Consider the following 25376-nt stretch of genomic DNA (forward strand, 5'->3'; position numbering starts at 1 on the left):
ACCTGTCTGCATAAGACTTGGTTGGTGTCCCGCATTCAGATCCCTGCAGTGAAGAGATGGAGATGATGGACTGTCGAAAGGAGCGCAGCATCGAGCGAGGACGAGTTGACTTTCTCTCATCCATATCTGGCTGCAGAAACACAGAAATATCAAGATTTAGAAATATACAGATGACAAATGCTCTATGACATTTATTGGCACCCAAGCTTCAAACAAGAAAAGCATAGAACATTTAAAGGGCCTATATCACCCAAAAATAAGGTTGTTTTTTTTTACTTTTAAGTATGTAATAATACTGTTCCTTCACCAGAATCATGTACAAAGTAGTACTCTGTTTGATTAATGCATCTCTAAGTAACCATTGTGAGTTTTGCCATGCGAGTAGAAGTCCCACCCTCACCTGTGAAAAAGAACGGCTGGAGAGTGTCTACTTAGAGCAATGTTCCCTCCAGGAAACAGCGACTTTAACTGTGCTGTGCTAGCAATGTAAACAAACACCCTATTTCTCCAGTCAGGGAGGGGTGATAGGAGGTAAAGCGCAATGTCCCATCTCAAAGTTACAACTGCACAGAATAGCAGATTTTCTTTTTAAACAGTAAGTGCTAGAAATCTGGCCTCTGATCTCAGACCTTCCGTGCAGACAGGGAGAGGTGGCTTTGCCTTGAAAGCAATAGTTTATACTTTAGGGTTAGAAGAAAAAAACGAAATTTTAAAACAAAGGAGTACCAATGTAGTTTTAAAGTGGTTATGTTGTCATACATTTCCCTATAGATGACTTTAAAGCCTTACAGTATAAAGCACGACATATGACCTTTAATTCAAGTGGGAGAGATCTGTCTTGACCTTGATTATTCAGGAATTGCCACAGGAAAATCTCTGTACACTAAGACTTCCCCTTGTCAGCTAGAAGTAAAACAGGTAGAACAAGCAAGGATTGATGAAGACTTTTTCCACAACCAAAGGTTAATCTTAAAAACTGCAGTAAAGGTCACAGAGTCTCACTAATACACATTGGAGCTCCTTACAGTACATCCTAACCAATGAAGGAGGCCAGTCAAGACCTTCAATCCTAAATACAATTGTGTGTGTAGATAATCTCCAATGAGACATTTAAAAACGTTGCTGTAATTGGCTAAGATGTGAGTAAGACCTTTTGTTAAAATTACAGGTGGGTTTGGTAAGAAAACAAGAATATTTCCATCAAAAACAAATATTTTTGAAACTGCTGTACCTTATTATAAATTAAACAATAAAGCAACAGTTACTAGGCAATAGACGCCATGACACTGTATGTTAAACATCATGTGTTTCCTCGTGTGTCTAAATGACTTAGCAGTTCTAATTAAACCTATTCTACATTGCTTTTGCCACTGATATATTTACAAAGCAGGCTACAAAGGTCAATTAGTGCTACAGAGGTTTATCAGAGTTTGCATTGCTAAGTTTGACTTCAAGACAAAGATCCATCACAGTAACCTTACAGATGCAGTCTTTTTGAATTTCATAAAATTGTATTTTCATGTCTATTTCCCCTTTATTTTATTTATTTATTTATTTTTATTTTTTTACAGTGTCCTGCCTGGTGATGTGGCAATAAGAATAATTGTCTTAATGCCAAAAAGAGCCCAACAGATTGGCAGTACGGCTATTGCCATAGTGTTACGCTTGATTTATGCATATAAATTGCTTTATTATAATTATGCAGGGAGTTTCACAGATTATATGGACACTGCAATTTAAGTAGAACAGGAAAGGAAAAAGAAAAAAAGCAGAAAAGATTCCCCTTTATTGTTTCTGATTAATGCTTACCAACTCTCTCACTCCGTATTCCTTCTCCACTTTCTTCTTTAACTGCTTGAAACATTCCTCCATGCGCTCATGGAAAGGCCGCAGATCATCTGTTACTCTCTTTCCATGCAGAGATATTCCTCCACCAAGCAATGGAATCTATAGACGAAAACGTTATGATGTTAACAGGATAAACATACAGAGGTAGGACTAAAAGCAGGGTTGATGCTCCCATGGGTGGTAGAACCTGTCCTGTACCTGCCATGCGATGAGGTCTTTGAGGCGCAGGAGTTTGTCTCGATCTTCTGGGTGCTGCTGAGTGTACTCTTCAGTGAAAAATGCCTGATTGAAAAGAAATATAAAGCCTTTGGTTAAAGAAAACCATATGCAATAATACCTCTGGCAGATTTCAATACTGAAATTAAAAGCTCAATCAGTATCAATTTTAACACAAACTATTTGCCTGAATGAAGACATGAAAGTATTTGCTTTTTTAATACTGAAAGTATTTAAAATATCAAATATATTTGACCAAATTGATGATGATAAATATATATCCCTAATCTTTTTACATGATTCAGAAAGGTAAAAATGTAACAACTACAGTAATATCTGTATCGCAGAAGGACATGCCCCTACAGTTCAGTAATTTTCAAGACACCGCTCCGGTTTTGAATTTGGTAACTGCTTCTCTAGTCTCAGTGTACAGCTACGACTAAATGATTTTCTGCAGGGCCTAATTAAAGTATCCACACCTTCTGACTTTTTTCCAATTATGTCACCAAATAACCACAAACTTAAATCTAAATTGTTATGTTCTTTTTAAGGAATACCAAAATCACAGTAGTTAAATGATTGAGGAAAGGGTTACTGTTCAATGTTTTAAAAAAATCAAAATCACTATCCTTTACAACTACCTTTCACTGAACTGTAGTCTTCTGGTTAATGTCGACACAATCTTTCTATATCCAGAGAATAAAAATACAGCCCCTGATTTGCAAAACACTTTAGTCTTAGTCAGATTAGATGAAGAGTGTCTATGATGCATTTATAACTCTGCTGCAGATTCTCTTTGGATCAATGTATTAACTTTTACCACACTAAACCAGCGCATGCATGTTCTTTTGTCAGTACTATATCTCTAGCTGTATGTTTGGATTTGTTGTCCTGCTGGCCAGTATTTTCAGCATGTCAGTGGTTTTGACTGATATTAGTTTTAAACCAAAATGTTGGGCATTCCACTGATATAAGTGCAATATTTTGTAACAACAGATACTTAGACCTACATTAACAGGGGGTAATGTCTATCAGTCTGATACATGAATCGGCCACAAAGGAGGTGCTAAAGTAAAAATATTTTTTTTAAGTTTCAGGATTGGATTGTTTTTAGATTTATTTATTTTTTTTATTTTTATGTTTTCTTTTTTTAATGCTTTCCTTTTTTGTAGTACTTTGAGGTATTTTAATGACAAGTGTAGTATAAATCAAATATATTATTAATATTGTCTAACTGCCATTTGCAATGTCTGCTAAGGACAAAGATAAGGAACTATTAAGTGTCTATAGGAAAGTTCAAATGCAAAACAATATCTGAATATTGGGAAAAATATGTTCTTTCATATTTGCTGATTGTTTTGGACAATTTGCTTTAAAAAAGATTTGGCTTTCTTTCAAAATGCTCCCTTGTTCACATTTTTCTATAAATGCCAGATTTATGGAGTGCAAGACTAATAATGTCCTGTCTACATACACTCCCTCCTCTTTCATAGATTTGCAGCACATCCACCTTCTACATGAGTTGTCTGACTTCTCTCTGATTAATGCTCTCCCTGCCTGCCCTATTAGTTTAGGTGGAGAGCCATGTCTTAATTGGTATGCTGTTGTAGCATATTATATGTTCGGAGGATGGGTTGAACAGTGTTTTGTAGAATGTTAATATCTTGGAATATCGTTTCACACAATATCCCTAACTTTTAGAGATTTTTATTTGTAAAACAAATAGAAAACTATTACACATTTTCTCCAACTTGTGTTCTCTGGTGTCATGAAAGCATGACTAAATATACGGATGTTTCATCTTTAATATGACAAAAAATGTACTATATGCTTTAAAAAGATATGTTTTTGCATGGCACTGAGTTTCAATGATGCTTAGGCCTAGAATTAACCTTCTCTTTGAGAGATGCCATTTTTTCCCCCATTTCACCATAATGCACTGATTTGTTATAATCTATCTTCTAAAATCCTCCAATTTGGGGTTGTAAAGCGACAAAATGTGGATGAGGTGAAGGACTAATATTCAGATGGACCTTTACCCACTAAATAAACATTTATGTTAAAAAATGCATCATAGGTTTGATATGTTGGAGTATTTTATGAATATTTACCTTTTCATATTTAGCAAAGCCTCCCATGACAGCTGGATCAACAATGCCATTGAGTAACATGGAGAGTGGGTTGATGGGTAGACTCCAGTCAGCCTGATACTGATTAATCATGGTCAGAATCTTCTCATTGGTGGACTCCATGGTTTCGATGGCATTCTCCAATGGAGACAAGGTAGTCTGGAAATGGAGAGAAATAGAAAACAGACATTTCATGACTTGGGAAATGTGGTTCATGGTCTAGATCGGCATGCCATGGGGCAAGGCATTCATTTTGAGGGTAGTCATCTAGGATTTGTACCTAGAAACAATGTTGAATTCTTTTACTAATTTACAAAGAATTAAAGATGATTTCATTGTTTTAAATTATCCAACTTATTTTCTTAAATATGTTACTTGAATTATCAAACATAAATTTGATCATTTTGGACTGAATATATATATCAAAATAAAGTTTAAGGCTAATAGAACATGTATACCATTCTAAAAATTATTAGAGGGAAAATGGAGAGGTTAAAATTGGGCAGGATTAGTGACATAAATAAGAAGAGGGTAAGAAACATAATGGACACAATAACTTAGAGCAAACATTTAACTTTATGAGTCCAGAAGAAAATCACCCACACACAGACTCACATGTTTTATGTCCGTAGCCTCAAACCAGCGCAGGATCCCAGGCAGCTTATACACGGTGGTGAATGTGGTGCGTTCAATCCACATGGACTAAAAGAAAACAAAGCAGTGGAGAGAAAAGGATTAGGAATTGTTTATGAGTTTTTGCTATTGTCAAATCTGCTTCTCAGGACTTTTTGGTTCTGTTAAAGTTTTCATTTTGGGTGTTCAGTTTTTCTTTAATTTTGGTTATCCTGTGTTGCTGGTAATATTTTTTACTATTTTTTTGAATAAATGTATTACTTTACTTTTCATTGGTGTTGATTTTAGTTATTCTCTTTTCAGCATTCCTGTTATCTAGTTCTCCATATTTATGGTGCTCTGTTATCTTCAGATTCTGTTTTCCTATTTTTCTCCAGTCCCTTCCCAATCCTCTACTTTTCCCTTTTGGTCATTCTGTCTTTGCTAGTGTTTTTGAGTCTTATTAGTTCTTTCCAGCCTATTTTATTTTGCTAGTCACTCTCTGTTGCCCCCTAGTGTCCCTCTCCTTCCCTTAGCTCTCTTCTAGCTGCTTATGTCCACACCTGCCCCCAATTAGCCGATTACTCAATTCATTCTGCTGTCTCCCATATATACTCCCCCTATGCAGTTCCTCATTGCTGGATTCTCTTCATTCCTCATATATGTTTCATCCGAGTGTCTCTATGTTTTGGTTACTGAATTCACTGCCTAACATTTCTGGATTTATGCTTCTGTTAACATCTAACTCATCATTAAATCTGCAAGAAAACATTTCTGCTTCCATCTCTGCATTTGGGCCCTCTGCAAACATCCACTAACCAACACCAATATTGTAATTTGTAAAAAATACTGTGATCTTTTATATAAACAGTTCCTCCACCCACCGTCTTATCTATTTTCACAGGGACTCCTTCCAAACCTTCAAACATAAGCTGATGTTTTATTCTGTAATTATTTACTTTATACTCCCTACCATATGCTACATTATACAATTGTTATTCACTAAAGAAGCAGCTACTTTTTTGACAGTAAAAACAATACAAATTCACATCAGGGCATGAAATACTTTCACAGTGCAGTTGTCAGAGCTTTAAATTGACATTCAAGAAGTAACTCACAGCAAATTCATTGTTTGGATCCACAGGTCCTTTCCTCACAGGCCTTGAGTAATGAAAACGCTGCACATAGTTGGATTTGTAGAAGCTACATACAACAGAAAGGTAGAGATCATACAGAACGTTGCAGTTTATGGCCACAGTAAAAAGTATCAGTATTCATTTAGACAATTGCAGAATTCTTTGCATTAGAATTTCTTGTTCCACAGCACTGACTTGATGATCTGGTCAGGCACTGGCTTGTTCTTCAGGCGAGGAGGGATCTCCAGGACTGGCTGCACAGTGAAGCACTGGATATCTGGTTCAGACTGCTCAGAAAAATAAATATTCTTCTGCCTGTGTCACAGCTGTTCCAGTATAAATGTGCCATTGTGATTTATGTGATATATATAACTGATGGTTATGTTAAAAATTGTAACCAAAAAAGTCCCATAGCAAAAGGTTTTCCTGCATCCAGCATGTAATATCCTTTCACTTTTACAAAAAGTTTTTTTTTTTTTTTTTTTTTTTAACGGAGCAAAAAATATATTCTCTTATTTCAGGAATAAAACACACGTAGGTTTCCAAAGTCACAAACAACTGAAAGTCTTGGTCTGTTGAACAAAATAGACTCTCTCAGCTAAAAGTATGCTGAATGACCCAAGTGGGATTTTTAAGCATTCAGCCCTTAGTCCCTAAATGCACCCAATCCCAATGGCGCTCTCAGCTTACTGCTCCCAAAGGCGATGGTTTAATTGCAGAGGACAAATGTTGTTCCACTTTACAAAGTAGTAATGATACTGAAAGATCATTATTATTATGCAAAAATTGATGACAAATTATACCAAAGCTACATGTATTATTAAATTTGCATACCTACATTTATTTCCCTGTGAAGGCTGCAGTTTGCGCTCCATTTATATTTCCTGCTTTGTATGCACTTAAAAAGATTAGAGCAGATTAGCTTATTTAAGGATACACTGCAGCGGAGAGTTCTTGATGTCATCCCCGGGCATGGTGGTCGTGTTAAGGCGCACAGAGCTGGGAAACTGGCTCATCAGATGGTTCTGGAAATCCTCTCTGCGCTCATATTCTTTACCTCTGTGGATAAACACCTTGTTCTAAAGCAGGAAGAAAAGAACAAAAATAGTGCTTTTACTGGTGATGAAAAGATTAGTCTCAACATTTTTAAACACATTGACTTTCAGAATTTATAACCGCTTTTCAGGTAAAACAAAATCATAAGTATATGCTCTTTAATCTTAGTGATTTGTATCGGACATAATAACTACAGACCCTGAGGAAAGGAGGATAGCCTTGTCCATAGAAGCCCACTGCAAAGTAGTCTGGCTTAGGTCTCAAGATCTTCATAATATTCTCATAGAACTTGGCTTGTTTTTCCTGCAGGGAGAGATAAAGAGAGAAACCAGGGATGTATCCAGGGAGAGAGTTTCAGATGTGCAATGTGTGCAGTCAGGGAAGTTTAATCAGCTCATGCCAATGACAAAGCTACCATCAGCAGAAAGCTGGACCTGTGAGGGTGATAGATGCAGAAAAAAAAAAACTGCACCCCATCCAAGGGCAATGTCTGTCATTTATATAACCACATAAATTCAGCAACAGTTGAGCAAGGCACTGCTGCAGTCATATAAGATTTGTTTCATTCTTTCATTGTTTAAAAAAGGTTTCTTTAGTAAACGTTATAAGGAGTGAGATGGAAACGTGCTAAAGGTTAGGATGGACCATGTGCGAGAAATGTTTTTTTTTTTTTTTGAAGCACAGATTTATGTTTGGTTTTAAAGTTATAGTGGAGGATTTTTGCAATTTTTTAAAAGATTTAAAGATTAAAAAAAATGCACATGCAGAACCCTGTACCCACTCCTGAGAGGGAACACCTATTAAACACAAGTGAGACCATGCAAGAGCCCATTTCTCCTCTTGCACACTCTGTTTAAAAGTTTCTGTTTACATTGCTCATACAAGCTTACTTTCCAAAAGAAGATTTGCCTTTTTCTCACTATGTCAGATTCACCACCGGTATGTGAAAATGGGGACAAGCACGATTGATAATTAGGAGGACCACTTATATAGATGATCCGCCGGGAAAAAGAACATCCTCCACTATACCTTTAAGTAGACTAATCAAAAGTGATATTTAATAAATCAATTAATGGGCATGGTACTGTAAGCAACTGTAAATTGTGTCTGTGCAAAGTATGCAACACCCCTTTAAGATGAGAAGATGAAGAAGGGAAGCTGAACTTTAATCAGTGTTGTATGAACCAATATCAACCAAGTCTGAATAACATAACTGTGAAGAACAAACACTATTTTATGGCTATTTCCTTAAAGTCAGCTAAGATTTAGATATTGATGAAGAAAATAAAAAAAGAGGATTGGAGGAATAGAAAGCAGTGAAGCCACTGATCATGACTGCTGTGCAGCTGATTTAAAGCTTTAGAGCTATGAAGCATTACCAGTCTCTTGCTGAGGAGCTCATAGTCAAAGATTTCATTTTCATACTGCTCTGCCAGCTCTTTGCACAGGGTGATGGCCTCTTCCCACATCTAAAACACAAGAAGGCAAAGAAGAGAAACAGGTCAGTGCAGTTATACACAATCTGCAAATAAATTTGGTTTATCAAGTCATCATTTTTTATAATAGTCACCTTTCTACCAATTTAAAATAATGGCTAAGCTACTTGCAATAACTGATGAACCATTTAATCATAATCATCTTATAGAACCCCAGTGATGACCTTTTGTAACTCATAAAATAGAACCTTTAGAATCATTTTCAAAACCTGTATCTTTAAGTTATGCTGTATATTGGTGGAAAACAGGGTTACGGTTGATTCAGAATATGTTTTGTTTGGCTTCTAATGTAAACAGTCAGAGTCTGAAGGTGAATGGCTTTCAGCACCCTCTAAAGCTAAATACATAATGATAAAACAAATAGAAATGCTATCACACAGTAATCTTGTCATGTTCTCCTTAAAACGTGACGTGAGTCACTTAGCTGCTCCGTTCAAGGAGACCTACAGCAAGTTCTGAATTCAAAACAACTTCCTGCTGCAATCAGGATTCAAACCAACATTAATTGTGTCAAAGATGCAGACTTCACCCTGTTACACCACAGAGGGTCCATTAATCCTTAGAACATTTCATAAATTTTATTAGAGTCAAATCATGTTTATAATTAGCGGGCCTAATTAGAGTACTGCACCAGTCTTAATGGGAACCTTTAAAGATATTGTTTTTGTAATAACCATTCTTATTGAAAGTGGTTCTGAAGAATTAATCACAAAACCAAATAACTACACAAGAGTTATGCATGCATAGAATTAGCAGTAATGAGTTAGAATTTAAGACTTTAGTGCAAACCTTGCCCTTGTCGAAGTAGTCAATGATGGTGTCATAGAGCGTTTCTTTGAGCTGCCGCTGGGTTTGGGAGCCAATCGACTCAAACTGGGGGCTACACATGTCATCAGACCACTGGGATAAGAGAGGGATATGTTATTAGCAGTGTCTAATTATTAACCAAATGACTACAGTATATTATGTCATGAAATAATATAACAATACAGTATATACTGAATTAAAATAATGAAATAAAACTATTACTTTTCTTTAAATATATATGTTAAAGATGGTACTAATATGAAGTGAGAAAGCCAAAAAGTAACCTGTAGCATTCTTCTGCTGTGATGCGGTAACAGAACAAAGAGAGAAATTCCTGCACCTCTTTGTGAGCTTGTAAACATCCCATTACAATGATCAGGGGACAAAAGAGGTGAAACACAGTCCAAGATGAGCGTGCACGTCTACTCGCACACAATCACACCCACTGTGCCACTACGCCGCATCAATCACCATAGTGATATGGCTGCAGTGGCCGACGCAGAGCCATAAACTAACCTCAGGGCTTCATCACTTGGAGGCCAGAGACGTAGCAACCATTTGTCAGCAAGTAAAGAACTCTCTCATTTGTTGCAGGCAGACAAGTGATTAGGCCAAGGGAGGTAGTGGGTGCAGCATTACACCACAAAACATATCCTCCCATGTTTGTGTGTGTGTGTGTGGGTGTATGGCTTGCCTTGAGCAGACGGGAGTGCAGCAGCAGGGTGTAGGCTGCCTCTGTGTAGTTTTCACCCTCCAGGTGAAGGTCTCTTAATTTGTACAGATACCTGAAAGCAGACAAATTCAAACAAATGACTTGAAACATCACTCCACTAGATGCCAGTGTTGGGCAGCTGGAACATCTGCAATTGAAGCATTAACCACAGTGCACAGCAGGTATGAGCATTAGTCTCTGTATAAACCTTGAAATATGAGCACAGTCAAGGTCATTCAGAAGAACACACAAGCAAAGCACAATGTATCTCTTCTGTAAACATGACAAACTCTACGCTTGAGGTGAAATAATGTAATACACGCTGCTAGAATAGAAATGCTCTTCTAATTGTTTAAGGGTATGCTAGAGGGAAACACATTGTGTTATGGATGACTTGCTGGAAAAAAGAAGAGCTTTTAAGAGAAAAAAGGTTTTAATTTGTGCTCCTTTCATCTAGCTGGGTGCTTACATTAAACACTGGAAGTGCATCGAAAAAGGAAAATACTTTACATCAGTCTGTTTGGAAAGCTTTGCAGAGCTTGCAGAATTTTTTGTTCAAGAAAAAAATAATTAAGTATTGAGAAGACCAATGAATCTAGCGCTTTGACAATGTAACGTGGAAAAGCATGGTATTACCTTTTGCGTCTTCTATGTGTGCAATCTTGAATATTACACACTGCACCATACCAATAGATTCTGTACTTCTTTCTTATCAAATATTCGTGTTTGTTTGTGTAACATTACAGTAGGAGTTGTAATATTTCAGTAAAAAAATAATTTTCTAACTTATTTGTCTTGGTTATGATTTGGTATTATGCAAAAAACGAGCTCTGCTCCCAGGGCTAAGGATAGATAACACAAAAGAAGCAACATCCATTCAGTGAAAAAGAGCAAGATTTTTCATCATTTAGTAAATTATATTTCTATTTTGCCCTTTTGCCCGTTTATATAATTGGCTGTCTAGGTAGTCTAAAACAAGATACATACAATTTGCACTGTTGTTAATGCAGCGTGAACTGCCACAGTAAAATAAATTAACACTAACCATGTTATTTCATGCTACCGTCAGGCATTTATTTATGGTCAAACTGTGGCTAAATGCCATCAGAATGTAAAAAGTGTTGATAATGCAATGATGCAGGGGAGGTTTCAACCAAAAGATTAGAACTTTTCTGGCTTTAACTATTTTGAGGATGAAGGATTAATATGAAAAGCAATCCAGCTGCAGTAATGATTGCTTTCACATGACATCATCAAAAAGAGGTTGCAGCCAAACTGGAGACATTGCTAACGGTCAAACGCTGAAGGGCCCATTGAAGTCTGTCGTATGAAGCAAACAACCAAAGAGCATTAATAAAGCTTCCAAGGGGTTTAAAATTTAACACTAGTGGGATCCCTTTATTTAATGTCAGATTTCTGCTTGAGTAAATTGTATTTCAGATGACAATTATTTTTTAATGCCATGAGATGTTCTTTGTCTATAGTGCTGTGGAACTGTACCGTACCTTCCGAGTCCTATCTTATCTTGTTTCGTTCGTTTCTGCATAATTTCTAAAAATGATTGGGGATTATTGCTGCATTTGTTGGTAAATAATAATAATTTGACTGTATGAGCTGGTGAACTGTAAAGTGCCTTGAGATGACATGTGTTGTGAATTGGCACTATATAAATGAACTTAATTGAAAAGAAAAAATGGGGATTTGTAGCCTGGCCACACTGAGCATAAATCAATCCGGTAAACCGCCGTTCATGCTGGTCAGATCTGGATGAACCAATCACAGTGCAGGTGGCGGGACTTTACGATGAGTGACTCTCAGCACCAGAATTACCTTCTATAATGCAGCAGTGCTTTTCTATTACCATAGCATTAAGCTGACGACTGCAATGGAGCAATGTTGCAATGAAAATCAAGAACATAATAGAGAGCAAATCTTATATCCTCAGATTTTTTTAAGCAAAACAAGCAGAAATTGTTCTCTGGAGAGTTTCTTTGAAGGCTTAAAATGTTTAACGCACTACAAAATTACAAAAACAGTGTGTGTGGCTTGGAGTCTTATTGGTCCAAATCTGATGAGGCTGACCCCGTTAGTCCCACCTTTGAAATCGAGTTGTACCAGCTCTTTACCAGTGTTATACCCCGTGTATATATAGTATCAGTCTGGCTGGGGATTTGTGGGATTTGTGTTTTTTTGGCTCATGAGTAGTTTTGGCCTTAAAACTTTCTCATGGGAAATAAAACATATGTACCAGTCTTTCCCTAAACCATTAACACTGACCTACTAAGGTAAATGAGGCCTTAATATTAAGTGGGGGCTGAATTGCTTTACATTTTGTCCTGGATTTTCTCATGACCTCTTAGTGCCATTATTCATGCACCATTGGAGCAAATTTGGGGGTCTGGGCACTCCTGAGGAGGGGTACCACTGTGAGTTACTATGCTGGATTATACTTATTCATAACCCTCACTTCCTGGCTTGGTATGTTTTCAGTGTATATTGGTGCAGCCCGCATGCCAGATTGCGTTGCATCTACCGCGATTTGTACTTTAGCACTCAGGGTCCCAACCACAAATTCAAGCTCATTGTTCTGCATCTCATTTATGTGTTTCAGCTACAATTGACCAAATCAGACATTGTAAATAATTTATATTCATGTCATCAATGTCTGTGGAAGACTTTTAATGATTCATTGTGTTGGGTCTCATGTTTTGCAGCAAAGAAAAGTCAGAAATATGCAGGCAAGCAAGATGTTGGGACTATGAATAATTGTATGGTGTGTCTGCTTTCTCACCTTTCTTCCGGATCAGTGTGAGAGCTTGTTTGCTCGAAAGTGTACACAGATGGAAAGCATAATGCTGACTTTTTTTGATTTTGCATTATTTATTTATTCTAAGTTTACTAAGATTCTAATTAATTTGGGCTTGAGTCCAAATAGTCAGTGATTGTGGGACATGTCATGTGGGTGAGTCTTTGGTCCACTCTAAGGGATCACTCTTTCATATGAATCTTTAACATTAAATGTAGTTCTATTTTTTTTTTTTTACTGCAGCACTACATCCAGGAAGGCTGTTTTATCAAACACATTTTAGAAACATTCAGATAAAAATTAGTAAACCAAAATCACCTTTATATTTAATAAATTAAGTATCTTATTTTTTGACTCATCTCTTCTTTGTGGCTTTTGATGCACAATAAGCTACATTAACATTATTATATTTTTGTAATGTTGTCTTTGAGGAAACGGAGAGACGTTAGTTATAATTTCTGATTCCTACTTCCCCTTTTAATTTCTTGTCGTCTTTCTCTGCATTTACACATGTATATAAAATAGATTACCTGTATATTTGTGATTGAGCAATAGAAATAGGTCAAATCAGGGTGGGTTTTTAATGATGGCACCAAACAAAAGGATCAAAACATAAAACAAAAAAATAGGAAAAAAGGTCATTAATTAATATATTAAGTAAAGCATTGAGCCAACAGCCTAATTTTCAAACAATACATAAACTAAAACTTTTAAAATAATAACAAAAAATGTCCAAGGCACTTTATGCCTTTGGTATGGGTTCATAACAGGGTCCAGGACCAGTTCAACAGGGGCCCTGGCCCCTGCTGGCCCCTTTCTAGATGATCCCAATAGTCAAATCAAAAATTTTAATAAACTGTTTACTTTTCTTTGTTTTTATTTCATTTGTATTTTTTTGCTCATTTCCAGCTACACTTCACTCCATGTCTTCAGTATTTATTCTTTATTTTGTTATGCATTAGTTCATTCTTTATTCTTAGCTCTTTCTACGGCATCTGATTTTTTAAAAGTGCTTTGTAAATAAAGTTGAATTGGTTTTGTGACATTGTGACATTGTATACTCCCACTAAGGTTCCAGCCAGTTGGTAATTTCCAAATTCTTTTGAAGAAAAAGAGAAATGTTAAAAACTTGCCTGAGAATTTAAACCAGTTTTAAAACCATTATTTTCCAATATAAATAAAAAACAGTTTGAAAGTGTCAAGATTTACCCATTTAGTATAAAACAACAGCAGCCAGTTTCATTCTCAGTCTGTCACAATGATGTGACTCACTATGTTGTTTCTGGATTGTATCAGTGACATAAAACCATGCCCACAAAACTGCAAACCGGAATAAAAAATTTATTTTGTGTGCCATTCTTCTCCCACTTCTATTCAGTTTGTATTTGTGTCAAGCAAACCCTAACTGGATACGGTGCCCTAATTCCTCAGAGAGTCGGAAACATCACTCAAGCATTTTAACTAAGAACTTAGAACAAAATAAAAAAATTAAACTACATGACCTGATAGAAACTGCACAGGCTGGTTTCTCTGTTAGATATTTTTGTCTCTCCCCATGCAAACATCCTGTCTCTCTCTGCCTTTTCACCTAGCTGGTGCCCATCATCTCTCCTTCAGCTTTCTCTGCAGTCAGACTGCCACCTGATCTGCTGGATTCTGACATTAATTCAGCAGAACTCATATAATCCCTTGTCAGATTATGAAGCCGCACACACACAGTTCACAGATAAAGACATGCATACAGATGCATGAAGACTGCACAACACAGACATGAAACATTTAAAAGCATTTTAGGTCAAATCAAGCACATAAAGCAAATACCTGATGTACATCCCTTCCCGGTTAATGTCTTTGTAGAAGTTCTGCAATAAAAAAAAAGAAAAAGAAGTTTACAAACAGAGAAAATTGAGCGTGTGCATTGCATACTCTTTTGGTTCTTTCAATTTAAACAATGGATTTTTCTAAAGTAGCTTTTAGTGTGTCTGAGAGCATGAGCTTTACACTCCATGCTTCTGGTTTCTTGAGTGAGTCAATGTGTGGCTGTATCTACAGTCCCCTGTTTAATTAAATTTAATGACATCTATAGAGAGCTGAGGAGTGGAACACGCTGATTCAACCCACCTCTCATTAACAACAAAAGAGACACACAATAATCACATTTTTGCCCAATACCAAACATGCAGAAAGACAAAACAAAAGTTGAAAGAGTTTGACATCAAATTAATAAATCCTAAGATTTAGACATACCCATAGCTCTTTTAGCCTATTTAAGTTCTGTAATGTTGTTTTGTTGGGTAGATTTTTAACAACAAGTCTGCAGCTATGTTTTGGTGTTTTTAGATAAGATAAAAAAATAGAGGCGTTTGCAAGTGAATATTAAACAGCCTGAATAACAATGAGCACGTCCAAGCCTGCACACTGGCCCTCAGTTGGAAATGTGTTGTTTTCCCACTCTGGGTTGGGAGGAAGAAGGTGCCTCGAGAGGGACAGCTTAAGAGTCTTGTTCGTCATTTATTATAAAACAGAGCAGTAGACTGACAGGGGCACTAGGGCTCTATTTACAGAGAGGATGACATTTTCTTCATGTCTCTTTTGATGAAGAGAGGGCTGACACAAAAGGTGAAGCCGTCTGTCTACGTTTCAGTCTCTAAGAGCTGGGGTTAGTGACCAGAAAACTTAAATCTACTGCAAAACTGACAGCAATGGGTGTGCATTGATGGGTCAAAAATCTTTATTTGAATGCATGGATGGATGGATGGATGGATGGATGGATGAATGGATGGATGGATGGATGGATGGATGGATGGATGGATGGATGGATGGATGGATGGATGGATGGATGGATGGATGACTTGGATAATTACTTATCTAAGTACTAAGTTAAAAGGAACATCACCCGCGATGGCTGAGTTTTTTAAATATATATATATAAATATATATACACAATTAGTATTTTACTTTTTAGTTTTTCTCGCCTGCTCTTAAAGGGAACGTTCTCCCATAGCTGACATCAATTCCGTTGAAATCAATCATGTCTGATAAACTTGTTTCATAGCTGATTTTTTATTTTTTTTTTCAAGTTAGAGCGAATAGATCACTTAACTGGAACATTAAAAAGTTGAACATTGAAGCTAGTAGCACAAAGATGTCTCAAAAACTCTATGTTTAAGTTAGAAGTGGTTATTTTAGCCAGAGGAATATTACTGCCTTTACATTTAGAAGTATGTTTCTGCTCCTTTGAAAATGTATTTGCGTTAGGAGGCTTGACGAATAGTATGTGTGAAAGAATGTGTGTTAGCCTAGAGTAGAGTGTAAATATAAGAGGGCTTACAAGCCTGGGGAAGGGATATTTTAGCCGATGAAATTGTTTAAAAAGAATACCTAATGGGTAATTGCCACAAGCTATAAATGAAGCACTTCTTCCTTTTTCCAGCAGAGTTCTTATTTTAAAGAGAGTAAAAGATGTGAACCAATGCACAGATTTATCCTCATGGAAGTGAACTATATATTTTTACCTCAGTTTGGTGATAAATTATATAAAAGAAAACACTAACAAAAGCAAGAGAGTTTAAAAAGGTGATTTAACTTTTCTGCTTAAAGCGATTGATACAAAGTCAGTGAGATAATACATCCTCATTTAGCAATAATAAATGCTGGAAATTAATGGTTTAATGTAATCTGCTGAATGTTCTTAGATACATTTTAATGGATCATAGTCACATTATACAACTATAAAGTATAGGAAAAAAATTTGATCATGACAAAAAAAAGAAACGTCCATTTTGATAGTTTTGATAAACTTTTTTGAGCCTAAATAGATTTCCAGCACGGGGTTTGATGAGCAGATCTAAATAGAAGTGCACTTGCTCTGCCAGCAGTACCACAGAACTATCAGAAAGCCAGACGGCGATGCGGCTTCTTGATGAAGTCTGATCAATCGTCCTGCAATACCTCACTGTAAAGTGACAGCTCGGCGTGAGCAGAGACCAACTGACTTTAATGAACAAAACCACCAAAACCTACAGCAACTTTAAGTTCAAGTGAACCTTGAGGCTCCTATCAGAAAAACAATAAAAAAAGAAAATTCCAAGTCCTACCAAATGCCAACAGCGACGCATCATCAAGGTTAGTACGATGGAGTAGTACGGCAATACTAACAATTTTATTTTGACAAGAATAAAATCATGACATTACAAGAAGAAATAAGTGAGGCTAATGTAAAAAAGTCATATTATCATGAGAATAAATACATAATAATAATAATAGAGCATGAGATAAAAGCTTTGATAAAGACCAAGCTTATCCGAACCAGCATTGGCTTCAGGGGAAAGACTGTTATTTTAGTAAGAGGAAAAAATAGGTTGCATGTTTTAATCTCACAATATGGAATTATTCACTTTAATTTACAACTTTATTTGAGTAATGTTATCTTCATTTGGGAAATGTTACAAATTTAATTTCAGATTTTTTCTGATTTGTTTTCATAATAAAATTAATTTAATCTATTAGAGATCAAATTACCCTACCAAAACCTTTAGACAGGACATTGCGGCAGCTCAAGGGTCCGGTCAAGATATATAGAGGTATGGAAATAGTTAGAAATCAGCTCTTTTATTGTATAGAATATATATTGCAAACAACCAAAGGGGCTAACCCTTAGATGGCAGGGTTTACTCACTCCCTTATTGAGATAACATTTTTTTTTGTTATCCTTTCTTTAATGAGTAAAATATGGTAATTTTGTAGTTTTAATGCAACTAAGTTTCCAAGGACAAATAAAAAATAAGGACATGCTTCAATAAGTGAAGATGTCTCAGTAAAAATCAGCACCATCCTTTTTTTTGCATGACTAAATGTGAGCAAGCTTGCTCATCATTTCTATAAGTCACCCCGAATGCCTAACATGGTTGTAAGTCAAAAGCGAGCAACTGGCATCTCTGACAACTGACTGTTTATTTTAGTGGTGTTTTTACTTACCAGAAGATTGACAGTGCAGCTCATGCGGTTATTGCGACTGTCATCACTCATCACGGTGCGGTAGTCAAGGAGACGAGTGAGGAGACCCTTAACCAAAGAGACAAAGTGCTGCACCTGTGGCTTCAGTGTTGATTTCTCAGCTGCACAGTCCAACAAACTGGTAGAAAACAATCAACAATTTAATCATCAGCAACTTACTTTGCAACAGGGTTTGCAGTGCTAAGTTTCTATGTTTATCTGCTGTTAATAGACCAAGGGAAATAATACAGTTACAGCATCTACTATGAGGAAACAGTTGATTCTTTTTTTAACATATAGATTTTATTTAATTAAATACTCAGCCATACATGCTCTCTAAAAGTTGCATGTATCGTTCATCTCCTCCTCCTCCTTCTACCTCGTGGTCCAACTTCAAGATGATCTCATTTTCAAACTTTTGAAAAAAAGCAAACATTAAGAAATTATACAAGGAAGTGGATTAATTGGAGATAGGGAAACTTTCATCTCATATCTTAAAAATATATAAGATAGAAAACTGGCAGATAACATCAGTGGGTACTCTTGGTCACTGTGCATGGGTGTAAACACATACTGTAGGCTGTTGTGTTTGGGGTATGGGTATAACTGCAAGAATAAAGATGTGTGTAGGCATATGTGAATCTGTAAATATATGTATATATACAGCCTGGTGTTCAGGCTTATAGGAAGAACAAGGGGTGGAATTAAAAAGTTAAAATTCTTCCTTTTTTTCTTTCAGACATTATCAATCATTTAAAACATCTATTATATATTGAATTTATCATTATTTATACCCTACATTATACATGTTTGTATGAGACAAATTTGTAGCTTGTATTTTTATTGGACTGTTTGAGATAACTAAATTTAAAGTATAAGAAATAATCCACTATTTATTTATTATAGGTTCAGTATTTCAGAAATCAATTAGGTGGTACTTTATGTGTATTTTCTGTGTGTTTTTGCCATTTTATATCAAACCAGGCCACATATATCTTTTTCATTTGTTCAGGGATTTACTGTATAAATGTGGAAGACTTTGAAAACTGCAAAAGTTTTTTTTTTTTTTTTTCAGGAATAGCATTTTCAACCTTCTGGAAGTTTCCAAACTGGGTATGCTCGCAGGAGATCATGTCAAAAAAGATGGGAATTGTGGCTCTTCTCAGCTCTTCCTCAGGAATCAAAGTCATCTCCAGGATTGGTCCCACCACACCAGGGATAAAACAGATCTTATGACTTCCTACGAAAGTCAAAACATAAATGCACATGAATAAAGGAAAGGTAATAATTTCATTTTTATTGTTACAGGCAAAAAAGTTCATTATAATAAGAATCTTAATTCATTAAAAGAAATGCAAAAGTCTAAATTAGGTTTGTGAACCCTAAATAGTGACAGAATAGTTGAGATTATTTTGGTGGCTTTGGGGCTCTGAATTTATGCAACGACAGTTGCATTAGCAAATAGATTTTGGTAAATTTATACATATAACTTTTTTTTGCATCACTAAAAATACAATAATATCTGAATAGTTACTGAAGCTCATAATACATGTCTTTAATATCAGAATCCCAACTAAGTCTCATTTTACTTGACTTATATGTGTTTTAACGTGTGAATATGCAGTGCAACTTACATAAAATCCGTTCTCCAAAAACAAAACGTAATCATCGATGTTCAAATCCGTTATATTTTAAATTTTTATCTTTGTCATTAGATGAGAACTATTAAACATCAACAACAGAATTTGAAAATAAATAAATAAAAGCTTTCATAAGAACAGATTATGATGACAGATGGTGGGATTTTTCATATGGTGGATATGTTTATTCTTATTTTTGTGTATATGAGTATATCAAGAAATTAATTCAATAATTTTGTGCAAGAAAGATAATCAAGTTGATCATGGTAAAGACACTTAACTTGATCTTAAAAGGGGTTCCTATGCTTTCTAAAATGTTAGTGCCTTAAGGTCATGCATCAACTTTATACCAACATTTTTAGGTATAAAGTGCCATTATTTTTGCTTTTATCTGTAAGAAGATGTAATAAAGGGTTTTGCTCTAAAGTGTTTTTCTGATCATTTGACCTTATCACCATATCAAATTTAAACCTTTGAAATGGAAGTTTAGAAACCCATGCATTGCACACTTCAGGGAGTTCGGAGACAGTGTTTTATATGGACAAACTATGCCTCAAGTCTTATGAGGCAAAAACATAAGAAACATATGGAAGCCTGAATAGATTACATGGTTACTGTTGAGTCCCTTCTATGTTCCCTCTGGTTGTCAGATTAACACATTCTCATCCTTATTTTACAGTAGGATACAGTATAATCTGAGAGCTCTGGGTTTTTCTTCTGTAAAAAGCAATAACAAAAACAGTTTCTTACCAAGTTTGTACCAGATGTCACGTATAGCGAAACCAATGAGCCTTCTCATATCTCCATATCTATAAAATAAAATAAAAATGTGAGGATAAACCGAAAATGTACACAGAAATGTCTACAAGAAGAAAAGCCAGCCACTCAGTTTGTAAACAACTGCTTCATCAATACTAATTTTCACTTTCTGCAACTGAACCACCCCCAAGGAAAGATAATGCTGCACTGCTTTACCTCACCTGAATTGATTGTCTGTCTACAGGAAACAAAGGCATTTAATAGGCGATACTATCAATGAAGGCAGAACAGATACAGTAAAAAGGGGGAAAGTTAAATGTTTTTTATTCTTACTTGACCAGGATCTTGTTCCTCTTGGTTGGAGAGAAATGCTGAAGCTGCAGAGACTCTTGAGTGATAAACGCCACCGCTAAGTGGAAGTAGTTATTCCACAGCTGGGGAGGCATAGGGAGCAATGAAATTACTTCAGAAATAAGTGTAACAGTGAAAAAGAGTATCTATGCATACTGCACACTTAATTCATTTACCTGTACTTCAAAGTCATCATTAGTGAGGAACTTTTGGTTCATTGTGTCAGCATAGGTGTTGATGGCTCTCAGGAACACCCTAATGGACACATTCATGTCAAGTACATTAATTTCCTGTTGTGTGGTTGCAAGTTTATTCTTGAATATCTCTTAATTGGGCAGTAAGTGTTTCATCAAATGTTAGACATAATGTCTAACTTTTACAGTGAATCCCTTTCTTTTCTAAATCTGTTATGAAATGTTGAGAACTATTAGCGGAGGTGCTTACAATAAAAAAAATTAAAGGTATAGTGGAGAATGTTCTTTTCTGGGTGGATCATAAAAATAAGTGCTCCTCCTAATTGTCGATCATTCTGGTGATATGTTTACATAAGGCCGTCCTGTGTGCTCGTCCCCATTTTCACTTACCGGTGGTGATGAGTCTGACATAGTGAAAAAATTGCAAATCTTCTTTTTTATAATAAGCTTGTATGACCAAACAGAAACGTTTAAACAGAGCGTGCACGAGGAGAAATGGGCTTGTGCATGCTGTCGCACATGTTTAATAGGGTTCACTCTTGTGAGTGGGTACAGTGTTGTGCATGTGCATTTGTTTTTAATTGGAGAGGGCGGATCTTTTAAAAAATTCATGATACTCCTCCACTATATCTTTAATATGTGGATAACTGCCTGTCGAAGAGCACTAAGAAACAAAACAAAAAAGCTGTTGTGCTGGGATGTGACCTTTCTTATAATCAGAAAAGGTGATGGTTATTAAAACTGCCTTATTTCTCGACACAGTTCCACCTTTTTTAGTTCATTAACCTTTAATGGGGTCCAACACTATGACATTATAACTAGTAGCAATGTTCATTTGGGCTAGGCTTGCAGTCAGAACACCTACAGAGATATTAAGGTTATTTATCTTCATTTTTTCATTCCAATTATTGCAATATTGGAGTAACACTCCTGACTAAATAGCACTTCGATGTGTATTTCTCACCACCAAACCTTAAGGTACATTTAAAATCAGCACCTCAATCTTTATTACATCTGATGGCAAACCTTTTCTAGAAGACATTGGAACTGCTCACATAGGTACCAGCAAAGTTCATTTGAGCTTGAAAGTATCTATTTTGAAGTAGAGAGTCCTTGGTCAGCACTTTCTCAGTACATTATGATGTGAAACTTGATTCACAGAGCGCAGTAGCACTGTTTCACTGGCTTTTAGTTTGTGATAGGTTTGAGCTTTTGTGATACATGAGCTGTTCCTGAGTACATTTACACGTTACCTTCCATTCTCAAGCTAGGAAACTTGTCAATTTTTATTAGAAAGGATGTTTGATCGCTCTTTCAAATGGCTACACAATGCATGCAGTTTATCTGCAACTCATAAAGGCTAAATTTATTAATCTGATTCTGATTCTATCAAATTCACCAAACTTGTTAACGGAAGGAAAATATTCTTAAAGATACCAAATTAATATACACTATATTGCCAAAAGTATTTGCTCACCCATCCAAATTATTGGAATCAGGTGTTCCAATCACTTCCATGGCCACAGGTGTATAAATTCAAGCACCTAGGCATGCAGACTGTTTTTACAAACATTTGTGAAAGAATGGGTCGCTCTCAGGAGCTCAGTGAATTCCAGCGTGGAACTGTGATAGGATGCCACCTGTGCAACAAATCCAGTCGTGAAATTTCCTCGCTCCTAAATATTCCACAGTCAACTGTCAGCTGTATTATAAGAAAATGGAAGTGTTTGGGAACGACAGCAACTCAGCCACGAAGTGGTAGGCCACGTAAACTGACGGAGCGGGGTCAGCGGATGCTGACGCGCATAGTGCGAAGAGGTCGCCAACTTTCTGCAGAGTCAATCACTACAGACCTCCAAACTTCATGTGGCCTTCAGATTAGCTCAAGAACAGTGCGCAGAGAGCTTCATGGAATGGGTTTCCATGGTCGAGCAGCTGCATCCAAGCCATACATCACCAAGTGCAATGCAAAGCGTCGGATGCGGTGGTGTAAAGCACGCCGCCACTGGACTCTAGAGCAGTGGAGACGCGTTCTCTGGAGTGACGAATCGCGCTTCTCCATCTGGCAATCTGATGGACGGGTCTGGGTTTGGCGGTTGCCAGGAGAACGGTACTTGTCTGACTGCATTGTGCCAAGTGTAAAGTTTGGTGGAGGGGGGATTATGGTGTGGGGTTGTTTTTCAGGAGCTGGGCTTGGCCCCTTAGTTCCAGTGAAAGGAACTCTGAATGCTTCAGCATACCAAGACATTTTGGACAATTCCATGCTCCCAACTTTGTGGGAACAGTTTGGAGCTGGCCCCTTCCTCTTCCAACATGACTGTGCACCAGTGCACAAAGCAAGGTCCATAAAGACATGGATGACAGAGTCTGGTGTGGATGAACTTGACTGGCCTGCACAGAGTCCTGACCTCAACCCGATAGAACACCTTTGGGAGGAATTAGAGCGGAGACTGAGAGCCAGGCCTTCTCGTCCAACATCAGTGTGCGACCTCACAAATGCGCTTCTGGAAGAATGGTCAAAAATTCCCATAAACACACTCCTAAACCTTGTGGACAGCCTTCCCAGAAGAGTTGAAGCTGTTCTAGCTGCAAAGGGTGGACCGACGTCATATTGAACCCTATGGATTAGGAACGGGATGTCACTTAAGCTCATATGTGAGTCAAGGCAGGTGAGCAAATACTTTTGGCAATATAGTGTAACTCTCAGGTCCATGATAAATGTGCATAACCTTTTCATTAGCAGTGTAAAGGTCAGTAACTGAAAGAACTAACCTTGTGGGAGAAAGAAATACCACAAATAAAAAAGACATAATGCATCAGTGTGTTTTTTTCTTTTTTTTTTCACTATGTGGGGAATTTTATGACTTAACACACCGTAAACTGCTTTTCGGGGATTTTTTTTTAAAATGCTACTTTTCTTCTAACCCAGTAAAAGCTTGACAGCAGCTCAACACAAAGAGTGCAGAGGTATCAGTGAGATGTTATTTAATGCATTTTTAAACTTAAGGAGAAACTGCTTCCAGCCTCTTTTGGCCCAAACACTATCTATCATCATTATCCAGAACCAAATGACATCGTCCCTCATTCCCCCTCCTCCTACATCTTCTATGTAGTGTTACACTTATTTTCAAACCCTACTCTGCGGAGCTATTTGTTTCCTGTTCTTCACCCTCTCCTCTATCTATTGGCTTCTTCCTTTAAACGGCTTTAGACTCCCCCTCTAGCTTCTATCATTGATATATTTCACTCTCTCAGCAACTTTGTCACATCAGCTGTTTTCATCATTACAGCCTTGATCCCAGCTTCACTATCTCCTACAGATCCCAGTTAGTGCTGATGACCAATTCATTCTAAATGTTGACAGCCCTTTGAGAGGCAATGCCGTGCCTCATGAGCCTGACAACAGGCTAACTAGTGCTACTCTTGCATTTAAAGCAGAATAAAGGTTTTCAATAATGTGCACCATCCAAACTGGTCCCCTGTGAAAATGCAAGCATGTTTGTCTACTGTACCTGTTCTGCACCATGATCATGGCCATCCAGTCAGAGGGATACACATGTTTCCCGATCAGGTCCTTAAATAACAGGAAGGACTCCATCAGGAAGTCCTGTGATAAAAAGAAATAAATAAAGTCAAATAATAGAGTCTATAAAGATTCAAGAAATATAGTAATTTTTGTAATTATTTTTAGTATATGAGCCCAATTTAGATGTGTGTGTGAACTTACCACTAGATCAGTGGTTCCAGTGAAGGTTTCTATGTATGTGGCATAATGCTGGTCATCCATCTGACTCAGGATAGCTGTCATGCACGCAACAACTCTTGACTATTAACAGGTAAAGAGAAATAAACAGAAAGGGGGAAAACAAAGGCAACATTAGTTTTCTTGTCTGTATTTCATCTAAAACCAAGCCCTGAACAAACAAGTGTTGCAGCTTTTTGTTTGACGCAACTATAAGAAAAGACCTACAGACTAGCTCTGCCTTTTTCCGATATAATGTCATTAGTATTCAAATCAAAAAGCATCAACAGCTCTTTGCTGCAAGATGGCAGTCTCGGCAGGAAAACGCGTTATTCCTGATGGTATTTTAAAAGCGGTTCCTTCTGCCAACAGAAGGGCAACAAACTGTTATTCCCAAATTATCATAATTGCTGTAAACAAACAAAACTATTGCCAAGGGGATGGCAGTCTTTTCTATTGCAAGATTACATGCATTGGCTTACATGGGGTAGGGCAAAGATTTCTCAAAGGTTTCTGAGCACAAAAGCAACTACTGTCAGAATTTTAATCAGCATTAGTGGTGTATTATTTGGTGCAGTTAAAGTAAAAATAGAGCATATTATGTAACAAATAAAACTGCTTTAAAAATAATACAATGTAATGGTATTAAATATGTAAAAATGAAATGACAGAAGGAGATAAATAGATTGATGCCAATTTGTGTTAATATAAATATTTCAACTTATAGTACACTGGGAGTTATTGCAAATGCAACAATAAGTTGGTATTCTTAGTTTTATCTGTAAACTTCTGTATATTATCATTCAATATTCTCACATTTAAAAGTCTGCAGTTGGTTTGACCGGATGTTAAATTACATTGCACTGAAACAGAAATG

General features: G+C 36.6%; 1 protein-coding gene across 1 annotated transcript in view; it reads right to left on the bottom strand.

The window, feature by feature from the left end:
- LOC119796527 (dedicator of cytokinesis protein 2-like) overlaps positions 1–25376 on the bottom strand; it is a 132784-nt gene that overhangs the window by 4319 nt on the left and 103089 nt on the right. Inside the window, exons 27-47 of the mRNA XM_038305125.1 lie at positions 24485–24583; positions 24270–24364; positions 20740–20818; positions 20546–20646; positions 20204–20262; positions 18905–19053; positions 18143–18228; positions 17796–17952; positions 14640–14680; positions 9995–10085; positions 9283–9393; positions 8377–8466; positions 7196–7300; positions 6879–7020; positions 6137–6218; positions 5924–6008; positions 4809–4895; positions 4176–4352; positions 2047–2130; positions 1810–1947; positions 3–130 (exon numbers count right to left, since the gene is read on the bottom strand). Of these exons, the coding sequence (XP_038161053.1) occupies positions 3–130; positions 1810–1947; positions 2047–2130; positions 4176–4352; positions 4809–4895; positions 5924–6008; positions 6137–6218; positions 6879–7020; positions 7196–7300; positions 8377–8466; positions 9283–9393; positions 9995–10085; positions 14640–14680; positions 17796–17952; positions 18143–18228; positions 18905–19053; positions 20204–20262; positions 20546–20646; positions 20740–20818; positions 24270–24364; positions 24485–24583 (2186 nt within the window). The remainder of the gene's footprint in view (positions 1–2; positions 131–1809; positions 1948–2046; positions 2131–4175; positions 4353–4808; positions 4896–5923; positions 6009–6136; positions 6219–6878; positions 7021–7195; positions 7301–8376; positions 8467–9282; positions 9394–9994; positions 10086–14639; positions 14681–17795; positions 17953–18142; positions 18229–18904; positions 19054–20203; positions 20263–20545; positions 20647–20739; positions 20819–24269; positions 24365–24484; positions 24584–25376) is intronic.

The sequence above is a fragment of the Cyprinodon tularosa genome, unplaced genomic scaffold, assembly GCF_016077235.1.
Source record: "Cyprinodon tularosa strain WSP-4 unplaced genomic scaffold, ASM1607723v1 ctg551, whole genome shotgun sequence".
Lineage (NCBI taxonomy): Eukaryota > Metazoa > Chordata > Actinopteri > Cyprinodontiformes > Cyprinodontidae > Cyprinodon > Cyprinodon tularosa.